Source organism: Pleurodeles waltl, chromosome 12 (genome assembly GCF_031143425.1).
Source record: "Pleurodeles waltl isolate 20211129_DDA chromosome 12, aPleWal1.hap1.20221129, whole genome shotgun sequence".
NCBI lineage: Eukaryota > Metazoa > Chordata > Amphibia > Caudata > Salamandridae > Pleurodeles > Pleurodeles waltl.
This window is the reverse complement of record NC_090451.1, coordinates 642800374-642826544: the sequence shown is the minus strand read 5'-3', so window position 1 is coordinate 642826544 and position 26171 is coordinate 642800374. Positions and strand designations below refer to the sequence as shown.

Genomic DNA, 26171 nt, shown 5'->3' with positions numbered 1-26171 from the left:
GTGTTTTCGGTGGGACGTTTGGAGGGAATTTGAGAAATTCTATGCAATAACCATGCTGGATAATTGCCAGTACCCAAGTGTCTGTTGTTATCTCCTCCCAATGTTTGTAAAATTTGCTTAGTCTCCCCCCCACAGGTGTTATGTGTTGGGGATGTGTGACTTGGAAGTCACTGCTTGTTTTGTGGAGTTTTGGGGCTTTGGGACTTTCCTCTATTCTTTTGGAATTGTCCCCCTCTATATTGCCCCCGAAAACTTCCCCGCTGATATTGGCTTTGATAAGTGGGCCTTGCTTGTGAGGTTGTGGCCTCTGGAGGTTGACCTCGAAACCCTCCCCTAAATTGTGTTTTGCAAAATGCGCCTCTGCTCTGTGGGGAGTAGAGTGTGCCCATGGCTTTTGCCGTATCAGTATCTTTTTTGAGTTTTTCAATAGCAGTGTCGACTTCCGGCCCAAACAACTGCTGTTCATTAAAGGGCATATTCAGCACGGCTTGTTGTATTTCCGGCTTGAATCCTGACGTACACAACCATGCGTGTCTCCTTATCGTTATTGCAGTATTTACTGTCCTTGCAGCCGTACCTGCTGCATCCATTGCTGACCGTATCTGATTATTGGAGATACTTTGTCCTTCTTCCACCACTTGTTGTGCCCTTTTCTGGAACTCTTTGGGTAAGTGTTCTATGAAATGCTGCATTTCGTCCCAATGAGCTCTATCGTATCTTGCCAAAAGTGCTTGTGAGTTGGCAATGCGCCATTGGTTTGCTGCTTGTGCTGCAACCCTTTTACCCGCAGCATCAAATTTGCGACTCTCCTTGTCTGGAGGTGGGCCTTCTCCCGAGGTATGAGAGTTTGCTCTCTTGCGAGCTGCCCCGACAAACACAGAGGGGGTTATTCCAACTTTGGAGGAAGTGGTAATCCGTCCCAAAAGTGACGGTAAAGTGACGGATATACCACCAGCCGTATTACGAGTCCATTATATCCTATGGAACTCGTAATACGGCTGGTGGTAAATCCGTCACATTTGGGACGGATTACCACCTCCTCCAAAGTTGGAATAACCCCCAGAGTCTGGTGTTAATTGCTGCGTAATATAAACAGGGTCTGTTGGCGGTGGCTTGTACTTCTTCTCCACCCTTGGAGTTATGGCTCTGCCTTTTACAGGATCCTGAAATATTTGTATGGAATGTTTTAGCATTCCAGGGAGCATAGGTAAGCTTTGGTATTGGCTATGAGTGGAGGATAGTGTATTAAACAAAAAGTCATCCTCAATTGGTTCTGCATGCAAGGTGACGTTATGAAAAGTAGCTGCCCTTGAGACCACCTGCGTGTAGAATGTACTGTCTTCAGGTGGCGATGGCCTCGCAGGATAACAGTCTGGGTTGTTATCTGATACAGGAGCATCATAAAGGTCCCATGCGTCGGGATCATCTTGACTCATTGCAGTATGAGTCGGGGATTGCATCAGTGGTGGAGTGGCTACCGGTGATGTGTGCACTGATGGTGGTGGAGATGGTGGTGGAGTTGTTTGTCTTGCCACCTTTGCCTGTGGCTGCTTGTCCTTTTCTTGAAAGGCAAGTCTTCTTTTCATCTTAATTGGGGGAAGAGTGCTTATTTTCCCTGTGTCCTTTTGAATGTGGAGCCTTCTTTGAGTGTAGTCTGGCTCTACTGATTCAAGTTCTTCTTCGAACTTATGTTTTTGCATCTGGGAGGACAATCCCTGTTCCTCTGTGTAGGAACCTGTTTTCGGTTCCGAGGCTGGATGTTTCGGAATCGAAACCTTTTCGGTCGCCTTTTTGGGCTCCGATGAAACCTTCTTTGTTTTTGGCGTCGTGGTGTCTCGGTGCCGACCCATTTCGGTGCCGAATCTGCTCGGAGCCGCTGTCTCGGGCCCGAGATTGCTGTGTGGCGGTATCTCGACCGGAGTCGGATGACTTCGCCACAAGCGCGCCCTTTTTTGGTGCCGATGATCGGTCACCTATTTTTCGGGTTAAGCCATGGCCTGTTGGCGGTGGCGTCCCCTGGGCTTTTGTTGTCTTCTCGTGAGTTTTATGTTTCGACGTCTTACTCACGGTTTTCGGCGTTTCTTCGGGATCGAGCTCGTCCGAGTCCGATTCCTGGATGGAGAAGGTTTCTTCTTCCTCCTCGAAACGCCCTTGTCCTGTCGGCGCCGACGCCATCTGCAGTCTTCTTGCTCTTCGGTCTCTTAATGTCTTCCTCGACCGAAACGCTTGACAGGCTTCACAGGTATCCTCCTTGTGCTCTGGAGACAGACACAAGTTACAGACCAGATGCTGATCTGTATACGGATACTTGTTATGACATTTTGGGCAGAAGCGGAATGGGGTCCGTTCCATCAGCCTTGAAGAGACACGTGGCCGGGCCGACCAGGCCCGACGGAGAATCGAAAAAACCCCGAAGGGCCACCGGAGCTCTTCAAAAGTCCGTGTCGATCTGTTGTAACTAACCAGATACTGAACGCAAACAATACCGACGATTTTTCAGAGATTCTAACTAACTTTCCGACCCGAAACACAGAGCGAAAAGGAACACGTCCGAACCCGATGGCGGAAAAAAAACAATCTAAGATGGAGTCGACGCCCATGCGCAATGGAGCCGAAATGGGAGGAGTCCCTCGATCTCGTGACTCGAAAAGACTTCTTCGAAGAAAAACAACTTGTAACACTCCGAGCCCAACACCAGATGGCGGGATGTGCACAGCATGTGTATCTGCAGGTACACATGCCATCGAACATATATATATATATATATATACATATATATATATATATATATATATATATCAGCACTTGAGTTCGGCAATTCCCTTGCCGCTCCTGACCGCCAATGGTGCCTGGATATGACGAACGCCAACGCGTCTAACATGAAAACAACACCTTATTCCTCAATAAGGCAACCGGCACTCCGTGAATGTGCAAAATCAGGTTGAATGTGACCGAACAGGAACGCGTTTCGGCGTCTCCGCCTTTCTCAACCTGTGGGGCCGCCATTTTTGCCCCATTTATATACAAGTGATTTTCTTAAAGCAACATAGTGACAAAAAATAATGATAATACTGGATAAAGTGCATATAATGTCCATCATACCACCTTTTGAGAAAATATATATATACACACAACTTTAAATAATACATCATATATCACATTTTTTCATCTGTATGAAACCGATCCTCGAATAAAAAATATGTAAAAAAATATAATTATCATTCTTGTCGTCAATAATACAAATTAAGAAAATTGAATTGAAAAAATTAATTGAATGAATTAATCATTATTCATCTACAGGAAACAAAACTGAACTAAATTACCATGAAAAAATCTGGACTAAATGACCATGAAAAAATCTTTAAATCTGTTGGAAACTCATATGAAGATTGCAACAACATTAAACGGATATACCAATACTCTCCAACCTATTGAATGATGTGATATCGTCTAGCTGTTATACATCTATTTTCACAAAAGTGAGAAAAAAATTATTTATTTATAGAAAGGTAAATCTCTGGAGGAATGACTATACCAACAGGGAGAAATATGTCAACATGTGAAAGTGAATTCGCAGTGATAGGAACCAACGAGTATTAACTCAAATGTATATATAATTCTTCACTGGAAATCAACCCTACTGGTTCTCTAGAATCTAGTGTCAATATATATCTGGATTCTAACTTTCTCAAGTTTTTCTCACTATCGCATCCTCTGACATCTTTTCTTATCCCGTCAATTACGCTATATTTGATGCTTTCTATTCGTCCTGCATGAAACTCATGTACATGTCTCTATATATATATATATATATATATAGAGAGAGAGAAAGAGAGAGAGAGAAAAATGGTAAACAGAGCACTAGGCAAACAGATGGAGAGAGACAAGGACTGGGCATGTGAGACAGGGAAAGACCAAAAAAAGAAATGGAAAGAGTGAGAGGGAGAGATGCAGAGCCAGAAGAGTGAGAGAAAATGAAAGCGAGAGAAAGAGACAGTCAGAGAGTGGTGGAAAAAGTTGGAAATTAATGATAACAATGCTAATGGTAGGGTAAGTGCTGGTAGGGAAAGTGATGGGAGTGAGACAATTAGAGAGAAAGACAGAGTGAAAAAGAGAGAGTAGGGTCCAGAAAAGTGACAACACGAAAAAGTGAGGGTTGGGTAGAAGGAGGAAGTACTTCGAAAACAAAGTGGAGTGAAGGTGAATGATGAATGCAGAGTGCAACTGCTGAGATTCTAAGAGAGAGGGAAATGTCTGTGAGTGGGAGAGGTGACGAGAGAGAGGAAATGAAAGTGAGTGAATAATGGAAATACAGAAGCCAGGTCACTGGAGTAGGAGCTAGAGAGAAAAGGAAGGATGAAAAAAATAATAAAAGAGAAGGGAGAAGGAAAGACTGCAAAAGCGAGACTTTGTGACGAAACACATACGCCCCAGACTCACTGTGTTGACAAGGGGGCTGTGCTCTGCTCGATATTTCACTTGGAACTGGAGTTTGTAGAAAGAGGGATTCCAAGTGGGAGGGTACTGCCAGGTGACGATCAACTTCCGAGGGGCGCCCTCAACTGGGCTCACCATCACATTCACGGGAGGATCTGGTTGGACTGCGGTAAATAAAACAAATTTAAAAAATTGGAATTTGTTACTTCAAATGTACGACAATTTTCTTTGACGAAGAGTTCTGTTATACCGTATATCATACGGAGTTGTACTTCAGAACACCGTTAGCAAAGACATTAAAATGTTGTTTACAAAAATAGCCTCCCATAAGGTGTAGATTTTCAATTATTAGCACGAACGCAGCAATATTTGTGTATACAATATTTTGTACAAGGTATTTCTGTCAGACAGTATTTTGGTAATAATATTCTGATATTCTGGTACCATGCCATGTACTAAAATGTATGACCTGTTTCCAACTCGACAACTGAACCAGCCACACATAGCAACTGATCATTGCGTTTGATTACTGTTGCCACCTCTGCAAAGGTGGCTAGTCACCAACCTCACCCCACAACATGAGAGCTCTTGCAGAGACACAACGTCTATTCAAGTAAGTTGAATAACTCCACGAACGTCCTAAAGTAAACCTCAAGAAAATATCTGAAGTGCTTTCAGGAACTGGAAAACTTGTGAATGAGCCACGAAAAGCTGAGGGGAGACCATGACCAGACTCAGGGTTACAAGGAAAAAGTGACAAATGTTGGTATGGGCTGAAAAGGGCATAACTAAATCCTAGATGGCTAAAGCACCAGTAAACTTCCAGGAAATTATGCTACCTTTTTATGTTGTGCTTAGACCTGGGTAAAAGTTTAATTATGCTGGCGAAATTTGTAAAATTCCAAAATTTATCATTATTAGAAATTAACAAAATGTATTGAAATATCACATTACCCAACTTCACATAATTTTTTGTAAGCGAAAGCACTCCTTCCGTTAAAAAAGTCTTGGGGATACTGGCAGAAGACAGTGTTACATAGAAAGTGTCTCACTACGAGTAATTTTGTACATGAATCAGATTCCTGCTCACAAGAAGTTTTTATGAGATATCCACATGGAACACCAACAAATCAAACCACATTTTGGAATGAACATATAAATTCATAAAACCATTCAATACATTTTGCGATAAGAAAATTAAGCTATTACACATGTCCCTCACTATACTGCGTTGTCACCTCAGATCCCTGTGTCTCAAAGCATGATAACGTGTAAATGATAATTGGGTGTCCAATGGTGGAAACTACTGGTAAGGATAAGTGTGGTAATTTCTCAAGTTCTAATCTGTCGAATAAAAACATAAAATATTATCTACAAACCAGAAAGGTTCAATAAGTGACAGCATTATATACAGGGAGTGCAGAATTATTAGGCAAGTTGTATTTTTGAGGATTAATTTTATTATTGAACAACAACCATGTTCTCAATGAACCCAAAAAACTCATTAATATCAAAGCTGAATATTTTTGGAAGTAGTTTTTAGTTTGTTTTTAGTTTTAGCTATGTTAGGGGGATATCTGTGTGTGCAGGTGACTATTACTGTGCATAATTATTAGGCAACTCAACAAAAAAAAATATATACCCATTTCAATTATTTATTATTACCAGTGAAACCAATATAACATCTCAACATTCACAAATATACATTTCTGACATTCAAAAACAAAACAAAAAAAAATCAGTGACCAATATAGCCACCTTTCTTTGCAAGGACACTCAAAAGCCTGCCATCCATGGATTCTGTCAGTGTTTTGATCTGTTCACCATCAACATTGCGTGCAGCAGCAACCACAGCCTCCCAGACACTGTTCAGAGAGGTGTACTGTTTTCCCTCCTTGTAAATCTCACATTTGATGATGGACCACAGGTTCTCAATGGGGTTCAGATCAGGTGAACAAGGAGGCCATGTCATTAGATTTCCTTCTTTTATACCCTTTCTTGCCAGCCACGCTGTGGAGTACTTGGACGCGTGTGATGGAGCATTGTCCTGCATGAAAATCATGTTTTTCTTGAAGGATGCAGACTTCTTCCTGTACCACTGCTTGAAGAAGGTGTCTTCCAGGAACTGGCAGTAGGACTGGGAGTTGAGCTTGACTCCATCCTCAACCCGAAAAGGCCCCACAAGCTCATCTTTGATGATACCAGCCCAAACCAGTACTCCACCTCCACCTTGCTGGCGTCTGAGTCGGACTGGAGCTCTCTGCCCTTTACCAATCCAGCCACGGGCCCATCCATCTGGCCCATCAAGATTCACTCTCATTTCATCAGTCCATAAAACCTTAGAAAAATCAGTCTTGAGATATTTCTTGGCCCAGTCTTGACGTTTCAGCTTGTGTGTCTTGTTCAGTGGTGGTCGTCTTTCAGCCTTTCTTACCTTGGCCATGTCTCTGAGTATTGCACACCTTGTGCTTTTGGGCACTCCAGTGATGTTGCAGCTCTGAAATATGGCCAAACTGGTGGCAAGTGGCATCGTGGCAGCTGCACGCTTGACTTTTCTCAGTTCATGGGCAGTTATTTTGCGCCTTGGTTTTTCCACACGCTTCTTGCGACCCTGTTGACTATTTTGAATGAAACGCTTGATTGTTCGATGATCACGCTTCAGAAGCTTTGCAATTTTAAGAGTGCTGCATCCCTCTGCAAGATATCTCACTATTTTTTACTTTTCTGAGCCTGTCAAGTCCTTCTTTTGACCCATTTTGCCAAAGGAAAGGAAGTTGCCTAATAATTATGCACACCTGATATAGGGTGTTGATGTCATTAGACCACACCCCTTCTCATTACAGAGATGCACATCACCTAATATGCTTAATTGGTAGTAGGCTTTCGAGCCTATACAGCTTGGAGTAAGACAACATGCATAAAGAGGATGATGTGGTCAAAATACTCATTTGCCTAATAATTCTGCACTCCCTGTATTGTAGGTCGTTAGGCACTCCATGGGCAGACAGGCAAAACTAGGCGATCAATCAAAAACAATAAACCGAACAGGAGCAGATAACAAATGAAAACACAGATGTTGAGGAAAAGTAACCTAGCAGCTCAGGTTGGAAAATATTCCAGGTATTGGTCCAGGTATTGGTACATGGCAAGAGGACACGACAATGGTCAAGGAAGCCAGGTATGAGGAGGGCTCAGATGATTTCAATATTTTAAATAGGAAATGGTTAGTACAGATAGTAATGCTATCTGAAGTAACACAAACATTATGTCGCAAAAGCAAAGCAACGTTAGTCAAGAGGAACAGGGCAGTGCAAGTGCTGAAACAAAAAACAGTGTCTTAATTTCTCTTATCACACAAGTTGTTACAGAGAGCATCTGACAATCAAGGGTGGAAGTGTTGGACAACTGTTAATATCTATATAAAACTGTAGAAAGATACCATTGTCCCAGGATCATACTTCATTCTTGGCAAAGCACACAATAGACTTCTGCAACAGTTTGTTTCTCTCTCTAGACCTCAGACATTTAAATAATTTGAACATGTAGCCTCAACCGGCAGCTGACAGCCAATGACACAATTTCAGACTGCCCTGAATACATCTCACATCACTGGTATCCACTTGGAAGTAACAGATCGACCAAGCATTTATGTGAAACCTGTAGAAGTAAGCTGGGGCGCAGTCACCTGGTTCTTAGTAATTACTTCAACTACTTCTTTGTGACAGGTATATATGAAACAGTTATCTACGACCTACCATAAGGACACTGCTTGACTGAACCCTCAATGTTTCACTCTAATATCAGTGCTTGTTGAGTGGTTTAATTCCTCAATAAAAGGCACGCTGAGTAAGAAGGCCAAAGGAGAACAAACAGAGTGGGATACCTGATTGTCACTGTTAGGTTTGGTATTATCCAAGACCTTTTGATTTTACTAAACTCTACTTATACATAAGAGCTTTTAGCCAGTCTTCTTCATCCATTGTTCTGTTTACTGTCATTCACTTTTTTAATCCCATGTGCTAGAGCATACAGCAAGAGTTGGAATGGGTCAGCCACTTTAGCCATTTGCTAACTTCCCTATGAATGACAGCATCCTGCCCTTTCAGAAGGAGCCCTTCCTTTCTCTTTAATGTCTGGGACTATTATGGCAATGTGTACTTTTAAGACCAAAAAACTTCTGTTGCCTTTAGTCAGTATTTGTTTTTACACTGATGAGGGCCTATCAGCTTATTTAACAATACAAAAAAACCTGACATAACAAAACAAGCACTGTTATAATAAAAAGGAAGCAGTCACTGCAAAACCTATTGACTATGCCAATATTTGTTATAATTTGTCATTACCAACATTGGGGCACTGTGGTGTGATCACTTCCTCCGAAGGCAAGGCATCAGCGAGACAGAAGTATTTCTAGCTTACGGGATGACAAAGTGAGGGCTTTTTATGAGTGAAAATGATCTGACCTGAATTTTATTCATAATTTCATCAGGACTACTTTGCTGTCAGATACAACTGTGGTGACCATCGCAGAAAGCCGTCCACTTGACTGCGGGATTTAAGACCCTTTTTTGGGTTTACTCATGATACTCGTGCAATTCTTTTTTGTTGGAACTGGACTTTTATAAGGTCCTCTGCTTTTGACTAATGAGGCTCGTTATTGTCACAAGGGATACAAGAGGTACAGAAAATGTAACGTAGAGGTATTCTGAGTTCATGATGCTTGTTCTATTGAATATCGAGAATGGGACTATCGTGTGACCTTTGTATTATGGACAAAATATCAAGGAGCGAAATACAAAAAGATAAGTGCATATACAGAAGCATATATGTACTATTCTTAACTCCACATCTATGCACCTTGTGGATGTATATATCACCAAGGCAGATAAATGTGGAGTTACATGTAGCAATAGTATAATACCTACCTTTACATATTTTGGTCCTTGATATTAAGTACATGATAGTAAGGTCCCCCAATATTTCCATGATCCACACTGTTCATGTTTAATGTAAGCCTGCATCCCAACACTTGATGGCAAGTGGACTGCCAATATCATTTTGTGCCTTTGCCTGAGGAGCTCACAGCATGTGCATAGCAAGTTGCGGGATGGGGTTAAACCTAAGAAGCACTGTACTGGAAAACACATAGAGTATATTTAGATAGCCTATATGCACTGGCCTTAGGTCTCAGGTTGTCCTGCTAAAAGGTCTGTTTGTAGGAAAGCATGTCCCATTGTGACTGGTGCAAGGGATTTTCAGAGGCCAGCACGAAGTGAAGTGATATCTTGACACCCAACCACTGTTGCAATGAGATCATGTAAATGGCTTAATCATATTCCCACGCTAGTGATCCCCTAAGCAGCTGCCTTGCATTCCCTTTATGTAGCATCCACCGTGCCTCCCACAGCATGAGGGACTTCCAAAGAGATTGTCAAAGAGCACAACCACATTTTATGTCTACAGAAAAAAAACAATGGTTGTTTTGACAGATATGATGATATTTCAACCAATGCAATACCTCTCTGCAATGTATTGATGTAGCACTTCTTCTAATAAATGTTCTTTTAGGATTTGCGCCACTGTTTATGTGATTGCTTCCTGTGTGTAGATGTGAAACCACAACATATTGAACCCTACATTTATCATGCATTGGATTACACATTACTGTAGGACTTACACACGTCGCTTGGATACTACAGGTTTCCAATGGACATGGGGGTACTATGTATAAATATTGCAAGTTACGTACTGACACTGTATCCGCTAATCATTTGTGGTGTGCTGAACTGGCTATCGGCCATGCTGGTGATGCACATGAATACCATGTGGCTGGCGTGGTCTCCTTCTCCAAGTTTTAGCAGACAAATGTATCGCTGTGAGCTATTGTAGTATGTACAAGGCTTGGTTTTGGGCTCGGTGTTGAACCTACAGGAAACCAACAGTGAAGAAAGGATATGTTAGTGCACAAGCCCACACTTAATATCCATACAGAGGTTTGCACTCTCCCAAGTTCTTTCCAAGAACAGGCCTTGACTACTATTTGAGTCCACTTAATGCACAATAATCATTTACCACCCAGTAATAAATGCATTGAAAGCCCCCCTGCAAAGGTGATTGCAACGTGATGAAAAAGGAACGAAAACAATGGTCGAAACAGACAAAAGGAGTCATCAGTCAAACCTCAGTTGTAAAGCTAGAGACAACCTTGTCTATGACGTCAAGAACGACAAAGAAACAGACTGACTGAAAGGGCCTGGTGCTCTTTGTCCACCATCAAATATTCTTTTAATAGTGCCATCAGGTGAATGACGTCACAGTGCACCTTAAGACCCATGCTGACATCACACAAAGCTAGTAACCAATAAACAAGAGCTCTACCTGAAGACGCCATGGAGATAGTGTAGTGTCCTAAACTAAAATAAAATGAGCTCCATTTAGCCATCACTATATTGCTGGATTAGAAAATGAATTATATATTCTATGTACACTTAAGTTTGCAATCTTGATCTTGTATTATTATATGAAAACATATTGATGGAATATACAACATATATAACACATTGATGTTTTTAAACACAATCTGATGATGGAATGAAGGAAGAGTGAATGTCGAGAAGGGTAAGCTGATACTTGTTATCCTATGGTTCCCATATATTCAGGTGTATAATGTCATTTTAAAGCAAAACAAATAAAATGTACATTTTATTATGAATTTGTAATGAATATCTGAGTATGATAATAAATATAGTTTGATATAATAATGCAGGAAATGGTCAGTAAACATTTGTGCATATAGAATAAACATATTTCCCATTAACGAATAAATAGGTGGTTACAGGGGGCTAATTTTATTATTCATAAAACAAAGGAACATTATAAAATCTGTTTGGTTGAGGAAGATGCAGGCTTAGGTGAAAAGAGCTATTTTTTTCTTCTCTGCACTGGATTCCCCCTCCAGGGTGTAACCCACAGGTTACTGGTATACGAACCCCTGGCTTTATTGACACCACCAGTAAAGCAGAAGCCACACACAACCAACATCAATTAACCTTTTCTACCATGGTAGGTTGCATACCCTCCTCTGCACAACAGATGCTGTGGCAATAGATCCATATCCCTACACTATCAACTGACACTACTTTGTGAAAGGAGATCACTGAAAACCTGTTTATTCAACTGGACTAGGCTTTATTTGGCCTATTTTGTGTCACTGGGTTTGCCCAGGCATGTGTGTCTTGTATCTCGCTGCACTGTGGCATTGACAACTCTAACTGTGTGTGTGTGTCAATACAATATGCTCTATTATTTTTTATTTCCACTACATGACTCCCTACCAACAAACCAGTGCAAAAAAATAACTCCATGGTTTTCAAAGGAAAATAGACAAAAAACTAAGAATGTTGTACAAAGATGAAGGGAGACAATGATGGGAAAGGCAGAATGTAGGAAAGGAGAACCTGACTCAGGAATCAGCACAGAAGAAATGGAAGATGGATAGAAAAAAGACCCATTGGGAAAGCGATGGAGTTCAAGATACAAAGTAGATTTGATTTTTCACACTCACCCTTTACGCACCAACAGAACAGCCCTTGTAGTGGGCGAGGGCCTATGCAGGGGATTATACTGGCATCGGATGACGCCAACCGGAAACTTGCGAGTGCAGGACATCTGGGGCACTTCGAGGATCTCTAGGGAATGAGAAAAATCACAGGTTTGTGACCACCAGTGTTTGATCTGACATTGGGTTAACACTGCACTCCTTCTTAAAGTCCATGTTCTTCAACATTCATTCAGTTTTTTCTTCCCCGATCTGACTGACGAGTAGACATCGGTGTGGGCAGCTTACTTAAGAGGTTTTTGTTCCAATGAAAATAAATGTCATATTTTGCTTGTTATACTTCACTTGTGAAGATGTAACTATGAGTTTCAAGATTAAAACGAGATAGCTACAGACAAATGCTTAAGATGCTCTTATCCCCACCTATCATCCTCCCTGCCACATCCCACCACTGCATCCCACGTTTCAAAAAAATAACCTGCCACTTTATTTCTCTTTCCATTCAGTTTTCAACAGAGTGGAATGTGCAGTGGGGAATTAGTCTTTTGGCCCCTCCCTCTCTCCCCTTAGGATTTGATGCCCAACTGCAAAATTAGTTTTGCATTGTACTGGAAAGCCAGTGGTGTCCCAGAAATACAATGGAGTGTATTCCATCTCCCACAAAATGCAGGTACTATAGACTGTAGGGCGGACGTCCTGGCTTTCTTGGCTGCACATTCATGGTGAGTTGAGTACAGAACAGAGCTACAAAATATAAACATAAATATCCAATCTCCTTCCTTCACTCCCTAGCCACAGAGATTCAGCGCCTGAATTAAGTACCAAAAATGTGTCTACAAGATCTGGCAAGACCATGATAGAATCTCAACAACTGGATGAAAAAGCCCTGCTTGACTGTCTGCTCAATCTGACTTTAAGCCTAATATTACATTCCCCAGAGAGCTTGTTAAATGTTTGCGAAGCCCATGTGGCAGTCTCACGTATCTCTGCTAAGGGAATGTGTTTGAAGGAAGCAGATGTAGCTGTCTTAGCTCAAGAGTGGGTTCAAAACATATACATATTTGTAACCCTTTAGCAAATCCCCATCCCTCAAAAAGACTACAAAAAGTACACTATGATCCTAAATGATTGTGTCTTCTAAGTGTATTTTCTAGGAGTCAAAATGCAGTGCTGTTCTGACAACCAGCACATGAAGCTTTCCTACCAAGATGGAGGCACGCAGGGTTGAACTGGCCATTCTGCAACTCTGGAATTTCCCTGTTAGGCTGCAGGCTAGAAGGCTGCTTTCACAGCAAGTTGGGCTGCCATAACCAAACTATTAAAGATTTACATGGTCTCGTTCTAATACTGACCTTCTGCAATTTGGAAATGGTTTGAATATTTTTTGTCAGAGCTGGTTTTGGTTTTCAGTACAGTGCTAGAGGAATCCAACATAGAAATAGAGCTTAGCAATATTGTGACTAGTTAATACGAAAATAGAAATCCACTTTAAATTAAAAAAGTATTCAGAATAAAGGCCACACTACCCTGGTGTGGTCGTTTGAGAGACGTAGGTTGCCTTTTGGCAAAATATGGCTTTCTGAATTGGATCCAGGTTAAGGAAGGATATCCGGATGAACTTCCAATTTGCTAAATTAGAACGAGCATATTGGCCGACACGTTCCCAGGCACTGGATAATAAGTAGTGAAGACTAAAAAAATTCCCAGTACAAAACAATATATTCTGTCCAACATGTGTTTGCTATAGAGAATATATGAAGACCAAAATCGGTCAACTTCTCATCCTTAAATTGGCCACAATGGAGCAAAATGATACCGGAAGGAAATGTACTGCTATGAGTGAGGATGAGCGGTAGTGACTAGAAAGAAGTGTTCACAAGCTATTTATGCCGTGGAAACATCAAAGTCCAAACAGAATAGAACTTCAAATGCGTAGTCAAGTCAGATATTTAACAGTCCTCCATGGCAACCTTCAGCAAACCTTGTGACGAGGCAGCGCCTGAAGGAGCCTTAAATACACTTTACTGCAATATCACAGCTGCACTTGACTAGGTGGTTCCCTTGAAAAATATCAAGGCAAAACCAGAGACCAAAGCATAAATTAAACATTACAATGCAACACAAGCCAAATGTAGTCAGCAGACACTTCAATCATCAATAGTGCTGATCACTGACAGAAAAGAACATGATCCTGCATAAAACACTTACCTTATGTGAAAATGCCAAACCATCCAAACCCGTTGATGGAAATATGTAGCATCTTTCGTGAACTCACCACCCAGAAATACTAAAAAACACACCTCAAAGCAACCCAACATCTTCATTGAATGTAAAACGTACAAGGCAGGGAACCCAGCCGTGCAAACCTCAAGCATCACTATATCCTTCAATGCCATAACCTAATCTGCAAACAATGCTAATAAGCTTTTGAGCTATTACATGAATAGGTAGCTTCCAAATGAACCATCAGACAAAGATTCTAATGTACTAGTTGAACCATGTCCACCTGTCTGCATCAACGTTTTTCACCACCTTGGCCTCTGACGTCACAAAACTTGTGAATGTACCTAGAGCTAATGACATTGTATGCATATCCTTAGAACACAGCTTATTTACATTTCTCTTGAAGAGAGCTAGCTTAGACCCAGATGTGCTAGTCAAATCTATGATCTCAATGCAAGATCCTCATTAGAGCACATCAGACAAACGCAGCAGCATATAGACAGACACAATCTGCTACATGACAGACAATATAACCTTCAGCCAATGAGGAAGACAAAACTGCTAGTTAAACATATGCAAAAGCATGCTCAATAGATACTCATAGTACTTGCTCTCTCAGCTGCCTTCAAAGTAGTAGACCTTGAAGTGCTGAACAAAAGGCACAAAGAAGAGCTGCGGGTGTCCTGATCAGCCCAATCTTCTCGCCATGAGCCAATCAACACATTTTGCTTCAACCAGACTAGTCATACAGATGCTGGGTAACATTTGTCATCCCATAGGGCTTCCCCCTTCTGCCATTACTGTTCAATACAGATGCCTACTGGAACAGACAACTGAGAGCCACTATTCAGATTTAAAATACACTCCAGTGAGATGCAGAATTTCCTCTGAATGGAGAATGGAACAAAGAACACAGTCGCTAACACTGGTTGCTTAAATTATGAACGCTTTTGGATGAAGTAAATTGTACTTCATATAAAAGCACGAAAATGAAAATCCTGTCAGTGGGGGAGCACCAAGGATGGAGCTTCCTACGTAAATAATCACAAACATTGGATCCTTTTCTAGAGTTGCCACAGAAAGCTAAAACGTCTGGGAAGCATCTTTGAAAAACACCTATTAATGTAATTTCCATTTTACAAGGTGATCAGGACCTCCAACCACTATCTATCCCTACTGATTAAAATACTGCTTCGACTGGAAATCACCCATCCAATAGAATGAAACAATCCTTGTGATAGTTTGCTTTTTCAACTGCAAAATAATTTACATGGACCTTCACCAAAAACTCCAAAATAATCATCAGTATGTCTAAAACCAAATGGATGGCATTAACCTAAACCTCCAGATACGGGAACGATTTAAACTAGCCAACAATCCTGTCTTCTCACATGCAAAGCATCCAATAACAGAGGTCCTGGCTACTCTCAAAACTAAAATGCCACTACATAGCATGTGCATGCCTGTATTTATTTATCTTAGCAAATTATATCCAGATCTCTTGGCTTGATGAGCTGCCCAAAGTGCAAAGGGTAGACATGAGTCCTGTGCTCGCTGTGACATAGGAATAAAGCTGTATGTCAATGAAGAGACACCCAATGGGCCCACACTGATCTTGGGTTGCTTGTGTTCCCATTCAGGAAGGACATGTAGTAGCAGTTCAGGCTGAACTGTTACTAATGGGGCAGAACGAAGACTGATTTTGCATATAGTTGGTCTTAGTCTGTTGGGCACAGTGAGAAAAAAACCTACAAATTGGAACGCGAACCAGAGTAATTACAGGTGGCTGAGATTAATTCAAGCATTCCATATTTCACTTTTTTTCTCACAGTTACCACTGTGATCGCTGCTAGTCTCACTACCTTGTTGCCTGTTATTGTAATTACTGACCCTATTCTGCTACAATGACATCTGTTGTCGCTGTTGTCCCTGCAAGGGTTACAATTATGGTCAATGTTTTGTCCAACCTTGTTGGCTCTGTCAGAGTGGTAGTTGTGGTGTCTAGTGGGTCCTTGCTCTGTTCACTGCTGCCTCCTGGCAGTTGATGTTGGGACTGATGTCACTGATGTGGTCATACCTGTCATTGCATTTGTGGTACCTGATAGTGTGACAGTTGTTTTTGGTGCTGTCGTCCATGTTGGTGTGGAAGATATGTTTGCTTCTATAGTCCTTGATGATGTTACAACTGTGGTTACTGCTCTGTTCTGAACTATTGTTCCAGCTGTTGGTTCTGCTTTGGTCCCTCCTATGCCAGCAAATGTTGAGCTGCTGGGCCCCTACTGTCGAAAAAGAAGTTGCAGCTTCTGTTGTCTCTGCTGATGTCTTTGCTGTGATCACAGCTGTGGTGGCAGCTATTGCCCCTGCTGTTGTGGCAACTGAGGTCAGTACTGTGGCCCCTGCTGCAGTTACTGGTTTGGTGTAAGTTGATGAGGCTGCTGTGGCCCCTGTTGTGCTTGCAACTATTACTGCAGCTGGTGTTGCTATTGTGATGGTAGAGGTGATCACAGTTGTTTGCTGCTGTAGTGCCTGTTTGTTAGAAATTAGTTTCTGGTTGGCTAGGGTATACCACTAACCCAGGCAAAACCCACCTCTCTAGTCAGGGTAAGTTACACGCTAAAGATAAACCGTGCTCACCCTCTGGTAGCTTGGCACAGAGAGCAGGCAGGCTTATCATGAGAGGCAATGGGTACAATTATTTGTGCAACACACTCACAGCAACACAGTAAAACACCACAAAAAGATTCCACACAAGGTAAAGAAAATAATGACTTTCTATATATATATAAAACATAAGACCAAAACAACAAAGAACCAACAAATAATTTAGGGGTTAGGTATTAAAATAAATCGGGTCAGAATAAAATTAGGCCAAGACACGAAATATGACTCTGTGCTGAGTCCACTCAGCATTTAAAGGAAATTTGCACAGAGAGAAATGAGTTAAGCAGTGTCTCCAAATGTGTGGGGTTCGTTTTAGAGCTTTTGCAGAAATTACAGGGATTTGATGGACAGTTTGTGTCTTCCGACTATAGGGAGCACAGTGAAACACTATCAGGACTACTACAGTCCTGTTCTTGGGCACAAGCAGTGTAGAATTACTCCTGATGGAGTCACAGTTGTCAGAAATGGGGCCCAGAGAAGAATTCCCTACGCTTAGCAGCGCCCCCACTCACACAGCACATCCTCACGTGTCAGAATGATTATGGAGTGCGCGGGACATGGGGAGGCTGCCACCATGCCAAGTAGAAGGTTTTTGCTGTCCCAACAAGCAGGTGATGAGCATGGACAATCTAGCAAGTCCTTGGAGTCACTCTAGAGAGAGTCGCAGGTTTCTTTTTGCAGGGCAGTAAGGCCAGTAGTCAGCAGGCAACAGGGCAGAAAACAAGGCAGGCAGCAGTTTCTGGGAGCAGTGAGGCACAGCAAAGTGGCAATCCTTCTGGCACAGCAGCCTTTACTCCAGCAGAGTTTTGTCTTAGTCCAGAAGTGTACTACTTGAGTGGGCAAGAGACCCAGTACTTATACTGACAAGGACCTTTTATGTGGGGGTGACTACAAAAGAGTTCTTGTGAAGTGCACAGGTCCCACTTACTGGTCAGCCTCAGCCCCATACTGCCAGTGGGAGGTAATCAGCCCCTTTGTGTGGACTCTAGTCACTGCTTTTCGAAAAATAAGTGAGAGTCCTTCCCAACCTCCTCCCAAAGAAGACCCATCACTAAGCAAATGAATGTAGATGTAGCTGGGTATCTTGTGCTGTGGGTGTCTGAAGGGAATCCACAAGTATAGCTGTCACCTAGCCCAAGTCAGACGTGTATTGGAGATAGGCTGTAGGCACACAGGGCATAGAGCGCTGAGTAATAATTAAACAGACTTTACAACTAAAGAGGATTTATTATTACCATTCCAATGGTACTAAACGTGATGCAGCTACTCCTCTCAGATCAGGAATTACAGCTTAAAGATCTTAGGAGGAATTTGCTGTGTTGGCCTATATGAAGAGAAGGCCTTACAGAGATGAACAATGACTAATGGACATGAAAATCTTAAAGGTACATGTCCTGGCTTTTGCTTACATGGCACCCTGCCCTATGGGCTACCTAGGGCCTACCTTATGGGTGACTTGTATGTAAGAAAAGGGAAGTTCTGGGCTTGGCAAATGGTTTTAGAAGCCAAGTTGGGGTGGCAGTGAGACTGAACACATAGGCTCTGCAGTGGCAGGCCTGAGATAGGGCTACTTAAGTAGGTGGCACAATCAGTGCTGCATGCCCACTAATAGCATTTAACCTACAGGCCCTGGGTATATAGTATCCTACTCTACAAAGGACTTTTAAATTAGATATGCCAACTGTAGATACACCAATGTTACCATGTTTTAGGGAGAAGCACGGGCACCTTAGCACTGATTAGCAGTGGTAAAGTGCTCAGAGTCCTAAGACTAACAAAAAGATACAGCACCAAAAGAGGGGGTAAAGGCAAAAAGTCTGGGGTAAAACCACCCTAAGGATGCCAGGTCTAACACTGCTGGAATACCACATCACTCCTATTGTTGCTCCTGTTGTGGCAGCTATGTTTGATCTTGTGGTCCCTACTCTAGTCCCTGTATTAGTCTCAGGTCTGTGGTCTCTGTTGTTGTTGCAGCTATTGTTGCCACTGTGATTGTTGATGTTGTCCTGCTGTGGTTCCAAATGTAATAACAACTGTTGTCCCTCCCTTGGCAGTAGGTCTTGTCGCGGATATTGTCCCTTTCAAGGTAGCAGCTGTAGTCATTGCTGTTTTCTGTGCTGTGTTACTGCTGTAGTCCCTGTTGCTCTGACAGCTATTGTTCCTCCCATCACTGAAACTGTTTGTTGTTGTTGTAACAGCTAGTTGGTGCTGTGGTTAGAGTGTTGGTTGTTGCTATGATACCTGCTGATGCTGGACCTACCGCTCCTAACATGGTAGCACCTATGGTCTTTGTTGTGTTTACAGCTTTAATTCCTGTTGTTGTCCATGCTGTGGTCAAAGCCATGGTTACCAGTCTGTTTTCTGTTGTGGTTACATCTGTGGTGGGAGATCTCATGAATGCGGTCTTGTTGCTGCTGTAGTGACAGTTGTTGCTATTGATTGCATACATCTTTCAGAAGGGAATTATGTCACAAATATGTAAGTGATGTGAATCGCCGTCAGTGAGTTGTGTTGTGCTTGGCTAGGTTTTATTAGAATGGCAATTGTCTATGTAGAGAAATAAGGTTGCATGCTAAATGGCTAAAGAAATCAAAGAACTCAAAGAAACTCTGCAGCCTTCAAAAGGGCAAAACATAATAACTTTGGAGAACCAACTCCCAAAAGATCACCCCAAACTGCACACATCCTTAGTTCCATCAGCTAGGGCCATAAGTGATTAATTAGCGGTCAGGGGCAAAACAATGCTTGTTAACAGTATTTTGAAGCAAGGTTCAGTACTAACCTAGGAGCCACACAATGGTTCATGAAATGGCAAAATGGCCGGCAAAGACACAAGCCCCTCTAACATATGGATAATGTATTAGGGCCAACCTGGGCATCCAGGCTCAGGAATAATTTACCAGAGCAAATGAGGCTCATCGATGGAGCTGTGAGTATTTAAGAACAGTTTTAAAACACTCTTTTTTCATAAATTCAAATCCTACCACTATTGCTCATTAAAAAAGTGCTTGATCACATGAGGGGGGAGAGCTATATAAACAATGATGATGATGATGATAAAGTGAGTATCTTTCTTAAAGAATTTCCTTAAACATCCGAGTTCAGTTGACCAATTGGGGAAGTTCACAATCCGCTCTTCACTGTAAGATTCAACTCACCTCTCACCATGAGATGGATGCTGCAAATCCTGAGGCCATTCCAGTAGCATGTGTAGTTCCCAGAATCCCTGTGGCGCACGGACTTCAGCATCAGCATAGCTCCCGCCACCAAGCGGTTGGGAGGCTTCGTGCCCAGCGTCCGGTTCCCCAGCTTCCACATGAAGTTGGCGTTGCCCTCCCAGGTGTCTTCTGGGCATGTCAGGTTCACATCCACACCTGCTGGAGTCAGCTGGACGTCTGAGGGGAGAACTGGGCCAGAGCACAGAAAACATTAGAATAGTGCTGTTAGAGTACCAAATTGCCATCACTCTTAGGTTTTAGTGTGCTTTATGAACATCCTACTACATTACATAACAACGGAGAAGTGGAGGTGTAATTCCACCTATGAGACAACCCCTTCATGGCATCACTCAGACCAGTTGTTTACTGAATTTAACATGTAGGCAAGTCATTGACATGAAGAGCTGTACTGCTGATAATAGCCATCGGGCCAATTCTCACATTCCCTTTGTCCAAAATGTTCAGGAAAGTAAGAAATATGTGTGTTCTCTACAAAAGTCTAAATTTACTTTTGAAAAATATTTGCCATAGATTTGATTTGTGTCTACTAAGGAGTTCAATCTGCACACAAGCACTGGTAGTGACAACAGGTCTGGCTTTAAAGTGCTGTACCTGCACTCTCACAGACACACTGCTTACTCCGCACTCACACAGGCAGAGTCCTTTGCCTTTAAGGTTCTAGGGGTAGGAGCAAGAACCAAGAGAGAGCTCTGCCTGCTCTGGTGCAACAGAACACAGGCATAACCAAGAGTATCAGAGAAAGGAATTAGGCATGAGTGAGGCATTTAGGGCTGAAGCTGAGGGTCGGGATACTCAGGAGAAATAACAGCAAGTGCCTTGTGCATCATACGAGGTGTCTTAAGGAAGATTGCTTTATTATCTGATAACCTTTTGGAGGAACTCAAACGTGGATTCAACAGAGAAGTGCTGTAGTAACTTAGGTAACAAATGTGAAGTAAATTAGGTAACAAGAGTTTGAAGGTGATAGATAAAACATTCAGGTAAGCTAAGACTCATCCTGATAATCTAAACAGGGTGTGATAATTGTTTCAATCCTTCTCTGTACAATCCAAACCCGGAATCTAGAAACAATCTTCCTTAAGTTCTTTAAAGGGAAGTAACATATATCAACAGGTTTGTTAACATAAGGGCAGATAGTAAGATAAGTGTGACAGAAATAACAACATTCTAGGTCTTATGAGCAGTGTTTTAAATTGGACCAACAGCCAGGGGCTACCAAATATAGGATGATTTCCTAGCACCTCAGTTTTAGCTGCATTCAATGACTTCAATAGGTTATTGGTCATCTCACGTGCAGCTGAAGTAAGAAACTCCTGAATTGTAAGAGAAAGTCCTGAGCTGCTGCCGTTTTGTTGAATCAGGAACTGGATAGCAACAGAATAGTTGAAAAGTTAAGTCAAAAGAAAGATCGAAATTTTGAACACAAAATTCTTAATAAATCAATGTCCAGTATATTTATTTACTTTAAACAGAAAATGTACTGTAGTTCACAAGCAACCAAATACTAAACATACAATAACAAATGTGCACATTCAAAATGAGACATCACTAGCACCCCCTGACAATCAGAGTTCTCCCTAGTATAGTTGTCAGAGATGACAATGTAAGACCCTTTCCTCTTGCATATGTCAAAAAGTTTACAACATGAACCTTCTTCCTGGTGCTTTTGTCGAAGAGTGGCTTGCATAAAATTCATTACAAAAGAGGGCAGGTTATTGTGAGACATAGATCCAATAACAGATGCACCATTATGAAGAAGGTACGAGTAAATGTTTTAGCCTGATGCCGTTCAATGCATCTTTGCACTTTATAGCTCTTACATCTGTGCTTTTGTACCTGGTATAATTGAAGAGGCAATGTAAGACACAATGAGAAACTATGAGTAACAAGAGAATATGAGGTGACACTGCTGCCTCTGGAGGAGCTACGAGCCACTTTTCCAGTCTGATACTGGTCAATATTATCTTTGCACTTTATAGCGAATTTTCCACTTATCACAAAAGCGGACAGGTTACTGTCAGACAAAAGACAATAACAGCTGTAGCAAAATGAAGGTGGTATGAGTAAATGTTTTTCAGTCTGATGCCCGTCAATGCCACCTTTGCACTTTAGTGCGATTCTTTGCACCATTAGATTTGCACTTCATACTTGGCTTTACGGTAGAGACAATACAAAGCACGATGAGAAACAAGGTGTAACAAGAGAGCACGAGGTGACAGTGATGCCTATGAATGAGTTTATTATTTTTATATTCATACTTTTTATGAATGTTTTAATCTATTGCTTTGTACTGTACAAAGTAGTGGTTTTAATTAACTGAAATAAACATGTCTGTCTGTCTGTCAATCTTTTTCGAAAGGTTCTCAGTGTAAAAGTTGGCTTTCAAGGTATTTAGCCAGAGCAGTTCAATTCTGACTCAGGGGGTTGTTAAATGAGAGAACTCAGAACTGAACAAAACACAAGCACAACCCCTCACTGCACTAAAGAAATGTTCACCCAGGGCTTTTTCTCTAAATAAAAGGAAAAACAGATGAATGCACTCACAACTACATATTATAATCGAAATGAAGCATCTTTACAGGATTTAAGCTAAATTACAAATTGGAACTCCCTCATTGGATAACTCACAGATTAACCAGAGTACAAATCATGTACTCTAAACAAACATCATAGGGGGATACTAACCTGTAGAGAGTCGATTCCCGAAATCTTTGAGGGAACATGTTGCAAGTTTGAGCACCAGCAGGCTCTAACTGTAAAAATCATAAATTGCCCCACATGTGCCTACTGCAAAATATGAGGCTTTTCATAATCAAAAAGGTTAAGTCTACAGGCTTTTTTAGGTTGTTCACCAGGTAATAAGAGAGACTTAATGATTTTGTCACCACATTTAGTAATTAATAGAGCAAGTCTACTGACTTCACCTTGTGCACAAATAGGACCGGCTGCCTCGGACTAGAGAGACCCATCAAACAATCTAGGAAGACCCAAATTATACATGGATATGAACATTAACTCTCGTTTTAGAGATACCACTACCCATATTATAGAGAGGGCACAGTGCCCTGCGCCGTGGTGCTCTACTAACTGGCTGCACCGCAGGGCAGACTTGGTCAGTGTGCTCTTCTTAGATGCTAATTTCTAACTTCCTTGAAGGCAACACATTAGTGAAGGGAAGACCAGATGTTTTAATCCAACCATCTGTCTTTCATTGTGCAGTTGTCAACAAGAGTTGCTTTTGAAGAGGGGCAGAGGTCCTCTTGCAGTTGGGTTCAGTGAGTGATTGTTCCTGTCTGCAGGGGGATGTCTGGTGTGATCTAATGGACAATCTTCCACTCTTTCAATGTTTGACCACCAAGGGGCGCCCTGACTTTACAACACCTCTTTGTGTCAAACAATCAGCGTGCCTCTTGACAAGTTCTTTGCCTCTGCACTCGTGTCTATAATGAAGCGCAGATGCAAAGGGTTCTTCATGTTCTTGGGGCAAGACTCCTGTGAAAACGACGGAATACCCCCCCTTGAGACTGCACAGGTGCACAAGCACAATCTGTATTACTGGAGAGGCCAGAGGAGCGTCCGCAGCCCCTTCTGTAATGCTGAAGCACCCTGTGGCTTTGAGAGTGGGTACACCCCAAGGCTCTTTTGATGATATGCAGTGCTTAATTTGTTTACAAATACGTGCCTGATTAAAAGATCTTTTCAGAAGCCCACGGTTGGAGCTACAGAATGTCAGAGGTGCCAACTGCATAAGCTGCATAGTCTTGAATCCAACTCAAGTCTATTTAATCCACCACCAGACACCCATGTCCCTTTATCTTTCTTTTGCAGGTTTCTTTCCTCCCAGTTTCTCTGTCTGTCACAGTTTTTCTGTCTTTCTCTTCCATCTTCTTTGCCCCTTTTGTGCTTTTTTTCTCTCTTGCTCTGGGCCAAAGTCTGATGAGGAAATATGGGCGCTTGTTCCCAAAAATGAGTGCCAGTGAACCCCACCTATAACCACCAGCTTCATTTAGGCCATTTTATGGCCCTAAGTGTTCACTGTGGCCAGATCTAAAAAGCAACATATGTATGAAACCCTGTCTTATTACATTTGTCAGAGAGTTGACAATGTAAAACCCATTCATTTTACTCTCGCCAGATCCTTCAAAATTCAAAAACTCTTCTTATGATGTTTGGCATAGAGTTCACAAAGTGAACCCCCTTCTACAGTATTTGTCAATGTTCACATCGTACATTTCCTTCCTACTGCATTTGTTGGAGGTCAAAGTCTAAGGGTTTCAACATGGAAAGACCCAACCTAAGGTGTTTGGCAAACAGTTCATGAGGTTCCATCACTTTTTGCTGAATTTTTCTGAGAACTGACATATGTAAAGCCACTTTGTTTATTTGCGTACGCTCATTCCTATGATATTTATCATAGAGCTTGAGGAACTGGCAGGCTCTCCAACAATAACATTTTGCAAATGCCACGGCAAAACACATCAAGCATTGACAAAGCCAAAATGCTTGCAGCCTACACAGATTTGTTGGCTTTGCGAATGCGCGCTCCAAGAGGCTTGAACAGTTTTGCGCTTCTACAAAAAGTGTGCACATGTCTTCGAGAAGTGCACAATTAAAGTCCCCTCCTCTCTAAAAATTCAATCTGAGAATTCAAATGGACACTGCGTCACTGTTAACAATGGTATTGTGGTGGCATTTACTGAGCGATTTCCATACCACCTGCGAGGTTTACAGCGCTTTCCCGATTGCCCAATAGGTAGCTACTTCCTCTGTATCGATTATGATGCGCTTTGTAGTCCTGGCAAGGTCACGGGCGCCCTTTAAGGGATAGGGTCACATTCCTTTTTAAGATCAGGTCTTCGAAAGGTTATCAGACTGGGCACGTGCCAGTTACGTCAAGCGGAAATCTGACACATGACCAATTACATACATTTAAGAGACAGGCCTGTGTGGAAACGTCACTATTCCATTTTAGGCCGTGGATTTCATTTGTGCAACCATTTGAGCAAAACACGCATGGAAACGTTGGAATTTACCTCACTGTGCAGACGTAGGCATATTTGACATAAGGACTTGAGCTTGACTGAGGTGACTTCACTCGCCCAAAAACGTTCACCTACGTCCCTGCAGATGGGTGCTATGGTAAAGTGGGGACTAGTACACGTCCCCCTCTCCTCTGTCACAAATCGAAGCAAAGGCCTGTGTGCTGAATTATCCTGCCCACCTGTTGCTGCAGAACACCCAGACCTTTGTCCAGCAAATGTCAACAGCAAAAAATACACAGAGCAGGAGGGCGCGTGCTAATCTAGGCATCCAGTGTCCCTTTTCCCGGAAAGGGAAAAGGGAGGGCAGAGGGGTCCACCTGTAAAGAACAGCAGGAAGATCACTTACCTGCTAGCACAGCCACCCACACACCTCCTGCCATCGCTTTGTGCTGATGCAGTAGGCTGTGGATGCATGCATCCCTCGTTCAGTCCACACGTCACCATACTCTCCCCACCAAAGAACACCACACAACACCTTACAAGAGCACTAATTAAGACAGAGCTGAAAACATACACTCAACACGGCCAGAATATGCAATTATCTAGATAGCAAGGTACACAAACCATCTTACCGTTAGGTACTCACAAACACATACTCTTGGTGGACCATGGGTACCAGTATCAAAAGAAGAAATGCACATGCTGACAGTGGGGGCTGGGGGGGTCCCACATTCCACCCACCAAAAACTCAAAAAACAAACAATAAAAAAACATACCCTCGTTCTATTAACCACACACCTATATACCATCAAATGAAAATGGAAATTCATACCCTAGACTATCGAAAAGCATTGTGCTGTCATACTATAGACTGATTAAGCCTTTTAGAAATAATGGCTGACAATAAACATCAACATCGCAGAATGTGAATTGGTTTCACCAGTGCCCATACTTACAAAAGAGACAAAATTCATCCATGCAGTACGCAAAGGATATCATCCTTAATTATTAAGACAACTAAAAACAACTTTAATTGGTCACGGTCAACTAGCTACAGTCAGGCACTGGATA

The 26171-nt window shown here is 42.1% G+C and overlaps 1 protein-coding gene across 1 annotated transcript in view; it reads right to left on the bottom strand.

Moving 5' to 3' along the window:
* Positions 1–26171, bottom strand: part of IL6R (interleukin 6 receptor) — an 82440-nt gene that overhangs the window by 27832 nt on the left and 28437 nt on the right. Inside the window, exons 2-5 of the mRNA XM_069218201.1 lie at positions 20038–20286; positions 12002–12125; positions 10187–10362; positions 4441–4601 (exon numbers count right to left, since the gene is read on the bottom strand). Of these exons, the coding sequence (XP_069074302.1) occupies positions 4441–4601; positions 10187–10362; positions 12002–12125; positions 20038–20286 (710 nt within the window). The remainder of the gene's footprint in view (positions 1–4440; positions 4602–10186; positions 10363–12001; positions 12126–20037; positions 20287–26171) is intronic.